The sequence below is a fragment of the Taudactylus pleione genome, unplaced genomic scaffold (genome assembly GCF_031769625.1).
Source record: "Taudactylus pleione unplaced genomic scaffold, aTauple2 ptg000184l, whole genome shotgun sequence".
Taxonomy (NCBI): Eukaryota; Metazoa; Chordata; class Amphibia; order Anura; family Myobatrachidae; genus Taudactylus; species Taudactylus pleione.
Genome location: NW_028284586.1, coordinates 8,839,727 through 8,854,131, shown reverse-complemented (window position 1 = coordinate 8,854,131; position 14,405 = coordinate 8,839,727). Strand labels below are relative to the sequence as shown.

The 14,405-nt window shown below is 45.4% G+C and overlaps 1 protein-coding gene across 1 annotated transcript in view; it reads right to left on the bottom strand.

The window, feature by feature from the left end:
* Positions 1-14,405, bottom strand: part of SMG1 (SMG1 nonsense mediated mRNA decay associated PI3K related kinase) — a 243,586-nt gene that overhangs the window by 47,997 nt on the left and 181,184 nt on the right. The window contains exons 39-46 of the mRNA XM_088476176.1: positions 12,147-12,369; positions 10,776-11,022; positions 10,010-10,239; positions 8,229-8,477; positions 7,291-7,429; positions 1,347-1,456; positions 770-988; positions 305-495 (exon numbers count right to left, since the gene is read on the bottom strand). Of these exons, the coding sequence (XP_088332302.1) occupies positions 305-495; positions 770-988; positions 1,347-1,456; positions 7,291-7,429; positions 8,229-8,477; positions 10,010-10,239; positions 10,776-11,022; positions 12,147-12,369 (1,608 nt within the window). The remainder of the gene's footprint in view (positions 1-304; positions 496-769; positions 989-1,346; positions 1,457-7,290; positions 7,430-8,228; positions 8,478-10,009; positions 10,240-10,775; positions 11,023-12,146; positions 12,370-14,405) is intronic.

Below are 14,405 nucleotides of genomic sequence, written 5' to 3'. Positions count from 1 at the left end.
GACTTCCTGACTACATCCCTACTGTAGCAGACAGTCCACGTCTGTTTACTAGAGACACAAAAATAAAGCTGAGAGCTAATATCATGCTATGAGTATAGCCTGGTATGAGAAATCAACTTCATAAGAGTGTCATTCCCGTGGCAAGGCCTTTACCCCACAGTGCTGTGACCGCATTGAAACAAATGAAAGGAAAAATAAAAAGATGTGAGGGAGCACGTAGCAAGCCTAGACATCAAATCTAGAATCTCTATAATAAAACAACGCCTAGAAATGCTAGTATAATAATTAGCACAACACTGCTGACCTGTGCTGCAGAGTATGAGCAGGATGATCTGGGGCTTCAGCTGCTTCCAAGTACGTCATCTCCTCCCTAAGTCTGGTCTGCAACTTCTCCACCTCAGTCAGTTCTTCATGCAAGTTTAGATATTCATCCAAACTGCTGTCTAGTTTAGGAAGGACGCTCAGCATCTCATCCTTATTCTTAAACCAGTTCACCTAAAAAAAAAAAAAAAAATTTATCGGGCAGTTCGTCTCCATTAACGTTAAAAATAGACCATAGCAAAGTACATACAACGCAGAAGGTCCCCAAGTTGGGAGCAAGCAATGGTGGCTGCCGAATTCTGAGAGCACTCATAGAAATGTACCTTTACCCATGGCCCCCTAGTGCTGCATACCAAGTCCTAGAGTGCACCTGTCATGATTAAAGGTTGATACAAAGTAAATTTAATCACAAACATGATCGCAGAGCAACATATGACTACAGTGTTACCTTAATTTCCGCTACTCTGGAGGAAAACAGGCTCTGAGTGATCTCTCGCTCCATCTCTCGTTTACTTTGCTTGTTTTCTGCCTGCTGGCCTCCTCCACCATAGACTGCACCAGCAAATCCTGCCTCCCCACCAGCCGTCCAGTCCACAAGGGGGTCATAAACAAAAGCCTCAAGTAATGTCAGCAGCGTCTCTCTGCCTCTTCTCATTATGTGAAGGACCTGCAACCCAGCACAGTGTACAATTAAGAACTACTCAACTATTACTTAACGAAAGATGATCCATATAAACACACACAGGTTTTAACATTGATGGATGCTGAATAGTAAAGTATAAATAAAAAAAAGTTAGCAAGACTGATTTTAGTACAATGCAGTTCTATGTTACCAAGTACAAGTGCAACAAGATATGTCAGTATGTGGATACATGCCTCATTATGGACCAGACCATAGTAACCATTTCAGCTGATGGTTACGAATAACACAAGTGAAACTATCAGTACTCTAATTTATATGGACAGCACATTAACAGCTGTCTTTGAAAGGAGTATGTAAAAACAAGTATTACTGTTCTGTTTACCTGTTCACAAGACAGCCGAAACACTCCCTCCACCCCGGTTACTCCCAAAGCGCTCTCAATGTTCTGGGTCATGCGGAAAGGGACTTTTTCTGGAACACGAAGACTCTTGCCTGTGGAAATGGTTGCAAATAACAAGAGATATGGTAAGAACTTACCTTTGTTATCTCTGTTTCTACGAAGTCCATAGGGTCCACAGGGTTGACCTTGGGGTATAGGTTGGGAACCAAATCCGGGCACCACGCAGTTAAAGCTTTTAGCTCCCAGGATACACTTGGGTCCACTCTCCCTATAACCCCACCCCCAAGCCAGAGGCACCTCAGTTTGTAAGTAGCCAAAGGCCGGAGGAGGAGAAAAAAAGAGAGAGAAAACTGGAACACTCGATAACCATACTCACAGAAATGGGAGACGGAAAACCGGTGACCAGCCACACAGCCCATTTGAAGCCAGGTGCGTCAGGGCGGGCGCCCTGTGGACCCTATGGACTTCGTAGAAACAGAGATAACAAAGGTAAGTTCTTACCATATCTCTTGTTTTCTACTTCAGGGTCCATAGGGGGTCCACAGGGTTGACCTTGGGGATGTCCCAAAGCAGTTCAACCAAGGGAGGGGACGCTCCTGTGCTGAGAGGAGAATCCGCCGCCAAAAAGGAAGCATCCGGAGAGGCAAAGGAAACCAATGCCTAGAACCTTAAAAAGGTGTGGGCAGAAGACCACGTGGCCATCTAGCAAGGCAAAACAGCCAAGGCGCCACAGCGAGCCACCCACGAGGGTTACATGGCCCGAGAAAAAACAAGCATCAACAACAGAAAGGCCTACCCATGGGTAGGCCCCTGAAGAAGAAGACGTCCAGCCAACATTTGGCCATAGGCCGGCCATCCTTTCCTGTTAAAACCAGAAATCTCAGACCACCAATAAGGAGTCCGATTTCCGTCAGGAACTTGAACGGATCACATAAATCCACAGAGGCCGGACCACAGTCAATGAGGCCACACCAGCCGATAAGACCGGGGACTGAATGGCCTCACCATAAGTTCCAGAATAATATGGAACCTAAAAATCACTAAGAAGAAACACAGGGTGAGAGCAACTCACACCCTGACAAGATGCCCTCCAGAAGAGGGAGCCACATGAGAACGCTCCCAATTCCGACACTCACCTGGGTGATATAAACTCCCTGAGAGAAAGAGAGAAAACCAAAGCAATAGACCATGTAATGGCAATCACAACCAGCGGTTCCATTAACTTTCCCCGGAGTCAACGAAGAACCACTACTAACTCCCAAGGAGTCCCTAGGGAGGACAAATGGAGGCATAATCCAGAAAACACTCCAAAGGATGAACTGGATACCAGAGCGGAGCAATTCCATATCTTAATCATACTGACAGTGTAGAGATCCGCACTGTCAGGAATGCCAGAATATCTGGAAATCCTGGACACCAGAGGATCATATCGACAGGTATAATACCATAAGAATTATGGCTGCCACAGTTTGTGGTAGGTCCCAGCAAAAACTGATCCATGTGCTCTAATCATTCCAATGATGACAAAGCCAGGGAAGCCGTAAGACCACTGTAGGGACGCAGTCAAAGACAAACGACCCAGGTCCAAGACAAACCCCAGGACCCTGAGACAACAGGTCTGGGCAGTGAAGCATCAGGAATGGAGTATCGATGGAGAGACTCCGAAAAACCAAGTACCCCTGACATCTGGGGCAATCAGGAGCCACCAGCAGGAAAGCATCTCCGTCTCGATTGAAACACTTCCCTCGAGGAAGAATGGAGACCGGAGAACACAGGTACGCAAATTGGAAGAACTACTTCACCGACAAAGAGTCACTGAAGGTTGCTTCAGAATCCCCAGAGTTGGACTGTAACACCATAGTGTGATAGAGTCAGAAGGCCATGAGGGTCACCTCAGGAGGACCCCCCCCCCCCCCTGCTCACCAGGAGATGAAACCTCTCTTGGGGAAGAGACTAGTCCCCTGGATGCACGTCGTGACGGCTGAGGACTCCCGCTTACCAATGGAGAGCACCTGAAATGAACACTGTCGAGATGGTCGGGAGGAGACCCTCAGACAATGTCCGAATGTATGACATACCTCACCGGGAAACAAGGGTTATGCCAGAGTGAAGGCCCAAGACAGGCTAAAGTTCCAACCAGTTAATTGACAGGGTGGAATCGACAGACATCCAACTGCACTGAAATGGATGCGAACCAGACACTGTCCTTAGCAAAGAATACCCTGGACGAGATGGCCATAGTCACCCGTAAAGGGACCGACTTGCCTCCGGGGAGAGCATCATCGTTTGAACAGTGATCAGACAGAAATAACTTGTTCCATCTGGAGATAAGCCAATTATGGAAAGGCCTGGAATGGAACTAAGCCCATTCCACCCTTCCAAAGGCAGACACTGAATAGTGGACCATGCATCCCAGAGTGTAAAGACATATGTCGACTGCGCAGACATCCATGTACTCCTAATGGAAGAGTGGAGATGCCGTCTTATGCCAGAAGAATTCTCAGATTCTGAGAATCCAGCAGGGCTCCTAGGTGAAGAATACCCAGAGAGGGATGCAGGGAGGACTTTTTCCCCATTGATTAAACGTCTGCAGTCAACCCCCCTGTCAGTCAGTCAGACCCGGCTGTAAAGTACCCCGGTGATCCTGCTAAGAGCAGGAGGCCATCCAGGTACAGGAGCATTGGGATATACTGAACAGAAGAACTGTCAGAAAATCCAAAACGCTGGTAAACCCCTGTGGGGCTGAGAGCAGTCCCAACAGGCAGAGCCCGAAAAATCGTAAGTGCTGTGATACAGCAAACCTCAGTCCATGCTGAGGTAAGGTCTCTGTAAGTACCCGTAGGCACGCGTCCTGTATATCCAGTGATACCATAAAGTCCCCAGGTTCCAAACATAGTATGATGGAGCATAGGGATTGCTTCCTGAGCCCAGGTAGCTTTAGGAACTGGTTCGGGGAATTGAGACAGAGAATAGGCCAAAGAGGACCATTCAGCCACCGCACCAGAAAGAAAGCAGAACAACCAGTCCCTCGCTGAGAAAGTGGGGATGGCCCAATTAGCTCCGCTTACCGCAACAACTGTATAGCTTTCTGGATTTGTAAGGCCCTGTTCCGAATAAGGGCCTGCGTACCATCACATGGAAATAGGCCGCCTGAGCAAAGAGAGTGCGTACCCTCCTACCCACGTAGCCGCGGCAACTAGACACTAGTACCGGGCAAACTGAGAAATCGCCATCTCCCAGTGGTAGGCCTGTCTCGTCAGGCTGACAATATATCCGTAGGTTCAGAAGCAGGATCGGCTGGCAGTCCAGGTCTGCTCGGAACTGGATATGTCGGCCCTTGTAAAGGCCGACAGTCTATGAAGAAACAGACCTTTAGGCTGACCCAGAGGACAAAAAGACTTAATAGTCTGAGGCCCCGTAGTGAGCATAGCTGACGGCGGGAAATTTGTACTGCCACTGTCAAGGTCAGGACCCAACAAGATATACCCTATAGATGGTATCTGCACCTCTGCATTCCCAGAGCGCAGCAATAGGGTATTACGGAGGATACCGTCGCAGCCGGAACTCTGAAAATTAGGAGCTGGTATCCAATATAGGCATGTCCACCTATGACAACTGCATATATTACGTGAGCAACCAAATACATTTGAACCCCAGACGTGTTGGAGGGGAAAAAACATTACAAATGCATCAGCTCAGTATGCAATAGTATTAACCAACCATGCTATCGCCATGGTAGGATGGGTAACAACCCCTGAAAGCGAGTATACTGATTTCAGGCAGAGTTACCACCTACGGATCAGAAGAATCCGACCACGCAGGAATGGGATGCGTAGTAACGTCTGTAATCCGACGAGTAACACGCCCATCCACCCCAGGAGGGGCTCATGATGACCCTCAGGGAATTTGGGACAGGAGACCAAACACTGTTGTAATACCTCATATCTGGCAACAGCCAGAGTCCCGCCATGCGATCCACCCGCTAGTCAGCAACAGGGACCCAAAAGGCACGTAATACTGAGGGTGTATGATACAGGTGCAGAATGGACCTGCTACCAGCCCTAAAACAGGGATAATAATACTTGAGATAGGCTTCCCCCCGTGTAAGAGGGAAAGAGCCCAAAACAGTATCCAGTTCACGGTAGAGCCAAGTGGGAAGTAAGCACAGGGCGTCAACCACGCCAATTTGCGTTTCATAGAAAAACGACATCCACCCAGGGTGGCTGTTGTGGTAATCCCTGCAAGGGGCATGACAGACTATTGTGGCACCAGGGGGAATTCATATACTCGAAAAACCCCTGTAGGGAGCGGTAGTCTGTGTCACAGGCGAAGAGTGCAAGAAACTGCGAGATACCCTGAGATGAAAAAGGGCAGTATGGTGAAGTAACCCCAAGTGAGGTACAACAATGGGGCCCGCCCGGCGATCCGCAATTAAGAGGATCCCGAGAAAACAAACCGCCCAAGGGGGTCGTGAAAGGGGCCGGCACCCGATGACGCCACATACAGAACCCTTTAAGAGTTAAATCCTCCGCACTAACACCTGCAGCACATGGCTTGCAGGATAGTAAAAATGGGTGCAGTATAACGCTCTATCTCCTGGTCAGACATATCTGACCAAGCCTTGTGATCGAGCAGCGCTATACTGGTCCTGACTGAAACTAAAAATTAGCTGCAGGGACCCATTTTCAGCGTATGCAACACACAGTTCCACTCAAAATATGGCAACGTGCAGCACGCAACAGTATGTGACAAACCTCACAAATATTAACAAGTATATAAATGTGAGGTCTCAGAACCACCCCAAGTACAGCTGTATTAGGGCAGATAAGGAAAGGGATAGATATACACTGACAGGTGAGAGAATAAAGTACAGTCAGTACTAGCATAAGTCACATACAATGCAGATATATACATATATACATAAACATGTCATATAATATACTGCACTATTACACTGCATTCAACTGCCCAGATTCAGTGTCTGGGAAGGCTACAGCGCTGTGTACACTGACCTGATGGTGAGGTACGCAGGGGGACTGGACCAACTGCCATCTCCAGAGATCTCTGCTGCACCACAGAGAAAATGGCCGCTGGAGACCTCAGAAGAAGCGTGGCCCGCGGAGGAAGCAGCTCAGCGACGCCAGACTATAGATACTGAAAGGCGCGCTGAGCTGAGGGGAGGAGCCTCTGTAACAGGGAAGGCTGTCTCCCCTGGCCGGCTATTAACCCCCGGGACGCCGGCTCCCTGCACCGAACACTAAGTCCCTGGTGGTCTAGTGGACACACGGGGTATGGGGGGCCCGCCGCCACTGCCGGCGCCTCCGGTCTGTCCCCAGAGACCGGAGGCACAGGACTGCATTTCAAATGCGCGGATCACCGCAAGCGGTGACCCGCGCCTTACCTGCTCCCCGTGGATCCGGCAGCAGTCCTGGGCGCCCGCAGAGTCCGGCTAGTACAGACTCTGGGGTCCCGCTGAGATCCCCAGATCTGTACTGGCGTCTCAGCGCCAGCGGGGTGACGGAGCGGCAGCTTAGACGTCCTATGGACAGTCTGACGCTGCCGCTCTGAAGAATCCAAAGGAAAAATAAAAAACTCTGTCCTTTAGAGAAAATAAAGCTTAGGGGCTGCTAATCAGCTCCCCACTGCACTAAACGGTGACCCGATTCCGGCCGGGCACCAACTTAAACTGAGGTGCCTCTGGCTTGGGGGTGGGGTTATAGGGAGAGTGGACCCAAGTGTATCCTGGGAGCTAAAAGCTTTAACTGCGTGGTGCCCGGATTTGGTTCCCAACCTATACCCCAAGGTCAACCCTGTGGACCCCCTATGGACCCTGAAGTAGAAATAGGAACATTTATTTCTTGCACTACTACTTTAAATGCAATGTTTGATAGCCACGCATGAACAAAAATAGCAACACGGATCTCACCTTTCTCAAAGCAAACATTGTAATCAATGTGGACCACCTCTCCGCTTGTCATGTCAATTAGCACATTATCCAAGTGCCTGTCACCAAGACCTATGATGTAGCCAACCATCGACATGACAGCAGTTGATCTGGCGTAGGACTGAAAAGAAACAGCAATGGGTACAAAGTGAATTGGCCATTAATATTAATGGCTTCTATCAAATTGCAGATAAAAATAGAAATCTCACAAGGAAGGAACAGCACTGCTTTATGGCTACACAATGGATTTAGCAATTGTATACCCTTGATTCAACCAATTTGAGTGCACAGGGAAACAAAGCTATTGGTAAACACTAAGCAAGCACTCTGCCAATGTAAATACATGTTTTGGTACAAAACTGATACACTATGCTCAGGTTGCTTCTGTAATTACAGATGCACCTATATTGCAACTGTGGCCCCTGCAAACTCAGATCATTAAAGCCCTGCAGGTGGAGGAGAAACTTGGCCCTTTGAGAAGAATCTTATTTCATGATCAGAGTAACTCAAAATAAGTCAGCTACAAGCCAAACTTTATACATAAAATGGGATCAGGTTTTAATGACTGCAATCTTTGTTGCCTCTATACTAAATTTAAGGATGTACATAATGTACAAATTCGTCTTTGCTCATACACAAACAAGGCATCTTTATGTTTAGCTTGAAGCTAGGCCCCTAATGTTTATGGAGAAGATTACATTATACCTCTGTGAAAACACCATTTGGTAGTTCAGTGTCATGTTAATAAATATCAGCGTAGCATGATTAATTTTATAGGACTTAAAAGACATTCACCAAAAAAATAAAAACCCCAGTGAACTTTAACTACAGATGCACATAATGCAGAATTTGGGTCACATCAAGCTTGGAATTGACTTAAAGTTTCCAGGGGCCCTATAAAAACACTATACACCACTCACCTGTGTAACTCTCCACCATTCATCAGGAGTGGCGCATGAGCACCACAATTCTTTGGCAAGCAGGTTTGGGGGAGTGGATTCCATTAATTCTTCAAGCACAGACTTCATTACATTAAGAGGCCAGTCCCGGCGGGACACATCCAAACTCAGACCAACTGCCTTTAATGCAGGACTTATTTTACTGTAATACAACTCACTGGGCCGTGGAACCATTGCTGGGTTCTGAGGAGTCTGATAGGAATCTTGTGCCTACAAAGAAAACACCAATTTGAGATCTACTGAGGGACAGCTATAACCATCACTTAGCAATAGTGCAGTTTTTTATCAGCTTTTTGTGCATCTACTGGGGAACAGCTATAACAAACCATCACTTAGCAATAGTGAGGATTTTTATTAGCTTTTTGTGCATTTGCAAAGCACAAAATGTAAAAGGTCACAATACAGGCTGGTCTTTGGTGAAGAACACAATATTACCTCCACCCCCATTCCAAAATGTACTAGTAGAGGTCAGAAGTTTGCATTTGTGTAACAGACACATACACACCACTATAGCTAGGTATGCACCAGATACAGGATTGATTAAACCAAGAGGTTTAAGATTTCTGTTTGAAATGGATATGGCTTTGACAATAGTAAAAATTGTGGTGTCTATTTTCTTTCTTACCCATAATATGCCAGTGGTAATGAATTAGACTAATTCAAGGTGAAAAGTCATAAAGGAAGGACAATACCAGGAGATTAGTAGTCGGGAGGGAACAAGAGAACCTCCTTTGCACATGTCAGAAATAGAGCAGTAAGATAACCTGACATTTCAGACCATGCCTTCCTTCGTTTTTAGTAACATTAGTGTTGGGTTTGGATTAAGCTTGCCAATCGCATACTGATCTTGTCGCTCAGCCTGACGTCTCTCCAATTTGGCCACACAAATTAATGATATGTGTAGTTGTGCTCCTCCGAAACGTAATGTCAAACTCAATTGTAGTAAGACACCAGAAGATTTTTGAATAGCAAGCATTAATATCTGAGAATAAGGACATTGTGTCTGCTTCTATGCGGCCTCATTATAGGCAGCTTGTAAGATAAATGCACAAACTGGATTTTGGGCTTAATAGCTGCTATTTCTTTTCCTGTGACACTCATGTGATATGGGTGCTTGTAGTGTATGTTGGGTAGCAGCTAGGTCCTGTAATACTTGTATCTCCTCTGTTCACTCACTGAGAATGGTTGGCAAATTAACCTGCATAATATTTTGTACAAATAACTGTTAGATTTATAAAGGTAAATTTATGCACATTATAATTAAGAACAAGCCCTGTGTCCTGACCAAAAAAGTGTTAAAGTAGCACTGGCAGTTTAATGTTGCATTCGAGCTGCTCCTTCCTGTGAGAACCACCTCAGAACTGCAAGCAGAAGCAGCATCTCCCAGGGTTCTTCCACTTCTGGTAAGTGGGTGCAAAAAAAAAAAAAAAAAGCCAGACAAGGATAGGAAGTATTAGACTCTGTTTTCAGCATTTCAGCTGATATCGAGGTCACAACACCAACAGAGGGGGCATAGGGGCTGCAGAGTCAAAGGTTTACACCTAGACTGGGGGCGCGCCTTCAAGATTCTGCACAATATTGTATGCAAAAAAAAACAAATACAGTGTTACACCTTACTTATGGTAATTGCCTAGAAAACAAATGATCTTTATCCTTTCATAACAAATTGGTATACTCTTTATAAAACAAAATATGCCTAAACAGTCTCTTCATATAACTCATGTTCTTTTAGCAGTTTGTACCTTCTGCGCTTGCAAAGCAGCTTCCCTTTGCTGCCATCGTTTATAAAGACCGAACAGAGGAGTTGCTCCATCCACCCACTGAATGAGCCCAGATCGTGTGCCAAGGGGAGTGACAGAATAGTGCCTGGCCCGAAAGCGAGGAGACTCTTGACCATTGATGGTTGCAAACATGGTGTTTACAATCGACAGAAATTGCATAATCCGTTCATCAAGATGCAGATCTTCCAAACCTGTTTAGCACAATAAATAAAATGGAAAAGCTAGTACAGGTTGAGTCTCCCATATCCAAATATTCCGAAATACGGAATATTTTTAGCATGACTAAAATAGTGAAACCTTTGATTTTTGATGGTTCAATGTACACAAACTTTGTTTAAGACACAAAATTAAAAATAAAGTATAAAATTACCTATAGGCTGTGTGTATAAGGTGTATATGACATATAAATGAATTTCATGTATCTACACAAACTTTATTTGAGCCACAAAATTATTGAAAATATTGTATAAAATAACCTTCAGGATGTGTATATAAGGTGTATATGAACCATAAATGCATTCTGTGTTTAGATTTGGGCCCTATTCCTAAGACATTTCAAAATGGTATGCAATTATTCCAAAATACGGAATATTCCGATATCCAAAATACCCTTGGTCCAAAGCATTTTGGATATGGGAGACTCAACCTGTAATGGTATCAATAATTAGGCATGAAGAACAATCAAATCATACAGTGCTAAATATTAGTAGAGCAATGAGACGCATACCTTTGAAGAGATAGGGGTAGTTTTTCCCATCAGAGCCCAGGAAGATAAACTTTTTAGGCTTTGTTTTTGTAGGCAGGATGGTGATGGTGCTGCCCACGCTATGAATTGTGATGGTGTCTCTGTCTGACACTTCACCTGGAAGGGCTATTTCTGTGTTTGACATAGAGGTTAGATAAGGGCTGATTTCTTCAAGGCGTAACAAGTAGCTTGCACGCTTCTGTGCTCTCTGCTGCAAGCTTAGCATGATCTGTAAAATGCATTTAATCACTATATCTATATGCAACTTTAGGGAATTACAAACTAAACTGTGCTGGGTAAAGTGAAAATAACCAGTCTCTATAACTATTTTCTCTGATAAGTATCACTAGGAGCCAAAGACCATAAACAGGGTTGGGTACGGGTTCCCGACAGCGGCATCCTGACGGATTTTGGCAAGTATTTTAACCGAAGTCTTAACCCCTCCCGCCACCTAACCGTTCCTCACCCGCAGCCCAACCCTAAATACTTACCATCGGGATCTGTCGGGATTGCGACAGTCAGGATGCCACTGTCGGCATTGTGACCCGACTACATCCCCTTAACATGCTGCCAAGATGGTCAGGACGATAGGGTTTTGTACACACACTACTTGTAGCACTGCGGCTGATGAATGCACAACCCGCATTACTAACCATCAATGTATTCCGAGAGCTCATTCACCTAAAGTTTGATGCTTTTAAATACTTCAAATCACTAAGGATAATGTACCATGATGAATGAAAAGTCAGCTAGTGTACAGAGCTTTAATCCCATATAACAATTATATCAAAGTACAGACTTGAAACATTAATTACAGCTGTTCAGAGAACATCTGTTTGATAATGGATGTAGTTATTTTGCAGAGTGACGCGATGCCGGCTGTTAAAATCCCGGCATCAGAATCCCAACACGGGACTAAACATAGGTGCCTAAAGCACGCCGCCAGTTTAGATACAGATGTCGGAATTCCGACAGCTGGCATCCCGAACGCAAGTATAGCGGGGCCAGATTAGCCACATGGTGGTGGTGGTGGGTAGGTCAGTGTTAGGCACTAAGGGAGGGTTAGGGTGCAAGGAGAGAGGGTTAGGGTGCAAGGAGAGAGGGTAAGGGTGCAAGGAGAGAGGGTAAGGGTGCAAGGAGAGTGCAAGGAGAGAGGGTTAGGGTGCAAGGAGAGAGGGATGGTTAGGATACTTACGTACCCTGTCTAGATACTGAGCATCGGGATGCCGGTATTTTGACAGCTGGCATCCCCGACTGATGGTATTTCATACCCAACCTATTTGATACGCAGTCCGCACTAGTAAACTGGTCATTCGCTAAAATCTGGGGCACAACAAGGAATTTTCCAAATACCTGCTTGAATGGTATCCAGCTATTTCCAGGATTCGCGGGATTGGAGGGATTTCTAAGTTTTTCCAAAGCATTTTTAATTGCCTCTCCATAGTTATCCTGGAACCATTTTTCATGAGGCGTTTCTGCAGGCACTGAAGTTATACTACAAACATGCTCCAAAGCAAATACAATGGGTTTCATCAGTGCAGTGTGCTTCTCACGCATTATAGCTATCTTCTCCTCTCTAGCGTACAAAGAAAAAAAAAAAGTTTATATTGACAACGATAATAGTCTTATAACTGATAGAGAACACAATACACAATCTACTGAGTTTCATTTTGCAGTAATTTTGAAAAAAAATTATTAAAAAAAAAAAAACTCCACTGCATGTTGGTCCATTGCTTGAGAGGCAAATTAGTAGGTTACAAAATTAAAGTGCTTTAACAAAAAACAAAATGTAAAAACTTTTTGTATTACTGTTAAAAACCCTTTTCTGGTCTGCATTGATCGTGGTCTGAATAACCACCTTAGATTGCGGGATCAAAGCCTCAAGAGCCACCCTGTTAAATCCAGTCATGCTAAGTTTTGGTGAAAAACTGGGCCCTGACTTAAGGTCTTCTCTTAAAAGCTGGTTACACGCCAGAAAGTTATATCTGCAGATAGACTGATCTTTAGTCATGAAAGATCAGATAGGGAAAGCAACGGGATAAGGCACTTCGCTCAGACACCCTCCAGGCGGGAAAACCATCTTCCAATCAAGAATTTTAAATTCACGAATCAAGCAGTTAACAGAGCAGATTGCAAAAAGTAGACAAGACCGCTGGGTGTCTATCAGAGGACCCCGAAGGTCTGATTATCACAACTAAGGCTAATTTGGGGCCAGGAGTATCAGTCATCCTGTTCCCACTTGAAACGTTTTAGAACCCGAGGAAGCAACACAAATGGTGGGAGCAGGTAGATAAAGCGGTGTCAGAGCATTTGCCGTCAGCGCCGCTGGGTCTCTCGCTCTGGAACAATATAGAAGAACCTTATTGTTAAGACAAGACGCCATAAGATTGACATCCGGCAATCCCCATCTCGCCACTAGAGCCTGGGAAACCTCTGGATGAAGTGAAAACTAACTGGGATGAAGACCCGGAAGGCTGAGGTAGTCTACCAATTTCCAACCCCGGGAATGAACACAGCCGCTATGTGACCTTTTGCCCATCTGATTATAGGTGCCATCTCCCTCATGGCCAAGGCATTGTCCAACTGGTCTTTTACCGGTTGTCTTTGCAGATACGGCTGAGCTGCTGACAAGGCCTTGAAGTTTGCCCTTAGTTCCAGGACAATAATTGGCCTTGACAGGAAATGGTGGTGCCCAAAACCATGGAACTGATACCTGAGAACCACAGCACCCCCAGCCTCGGAGGTTGGCGTCCATGGTGACTAACATAACTCCAATCCCATATAGTGAATAGGCGTCTGGCACAGATGTTTGGAGTTCAACCATTAGAGGAAGGACAGATGAGCCCGAGAGAGAGGCAGGGTCCAACTGAAGATACTGGGAGTGTAACCTGTCGAACGGAACTGTCTCGAAGGAGGAAACAAGCTTCCCCAGTAGACACATGCAGACATCCCATGTTTTTGAGAACCAGTATCACCAGACATTGGATAGTCAGGATCTTGTCCGCTAGAAGAAATATTCTCTGTAAAAGTAGTGTTGAAAACATTCCGAGGAAAAGAAATCTTAGATACACTCAGATTAGACTTTTTGAAATTGAACATGAAGGCTCTCCGAGGAGGGGGCCTTTATCAGGAGATCATCAAGGTAAGGGACAATGATCACCCCCCAACAACCTAAAGGGAGCCACCATTACTTTGGTAAACATGCATGGGACGGAAGAGAGACCAAAGGGAATGGCCTGGAAATGGAAGTGGGCATCCCGGAACGCAAAACGAATAAAGTACTGAAGTGGCTCCCATATGGGAATGTGCATAGATAGCGGGCATGGAGGAAGGAGAATTTCAGCTATCACCAATTGAAAGGATTCCATTTAGAATTTTTGGAAACTTAACTGAAATGATTTACAAAAATATATGAGGTTGGAATAAAAACCCTGGGGTGTCTGGACCATCGGGAATGGGACGATCACTCTGGCAATGAGATTGTCCACTGCCCCTTTTATGGCTAATAGTTTCTGGTTAGAGGCCAGTAAACCCCGTGGAAAGAACCTCTGAGGAGTAGGGCCTAAAAATTAAATTTTGCACCCTACCGAAAGATTACTCCTGACCCAGGCA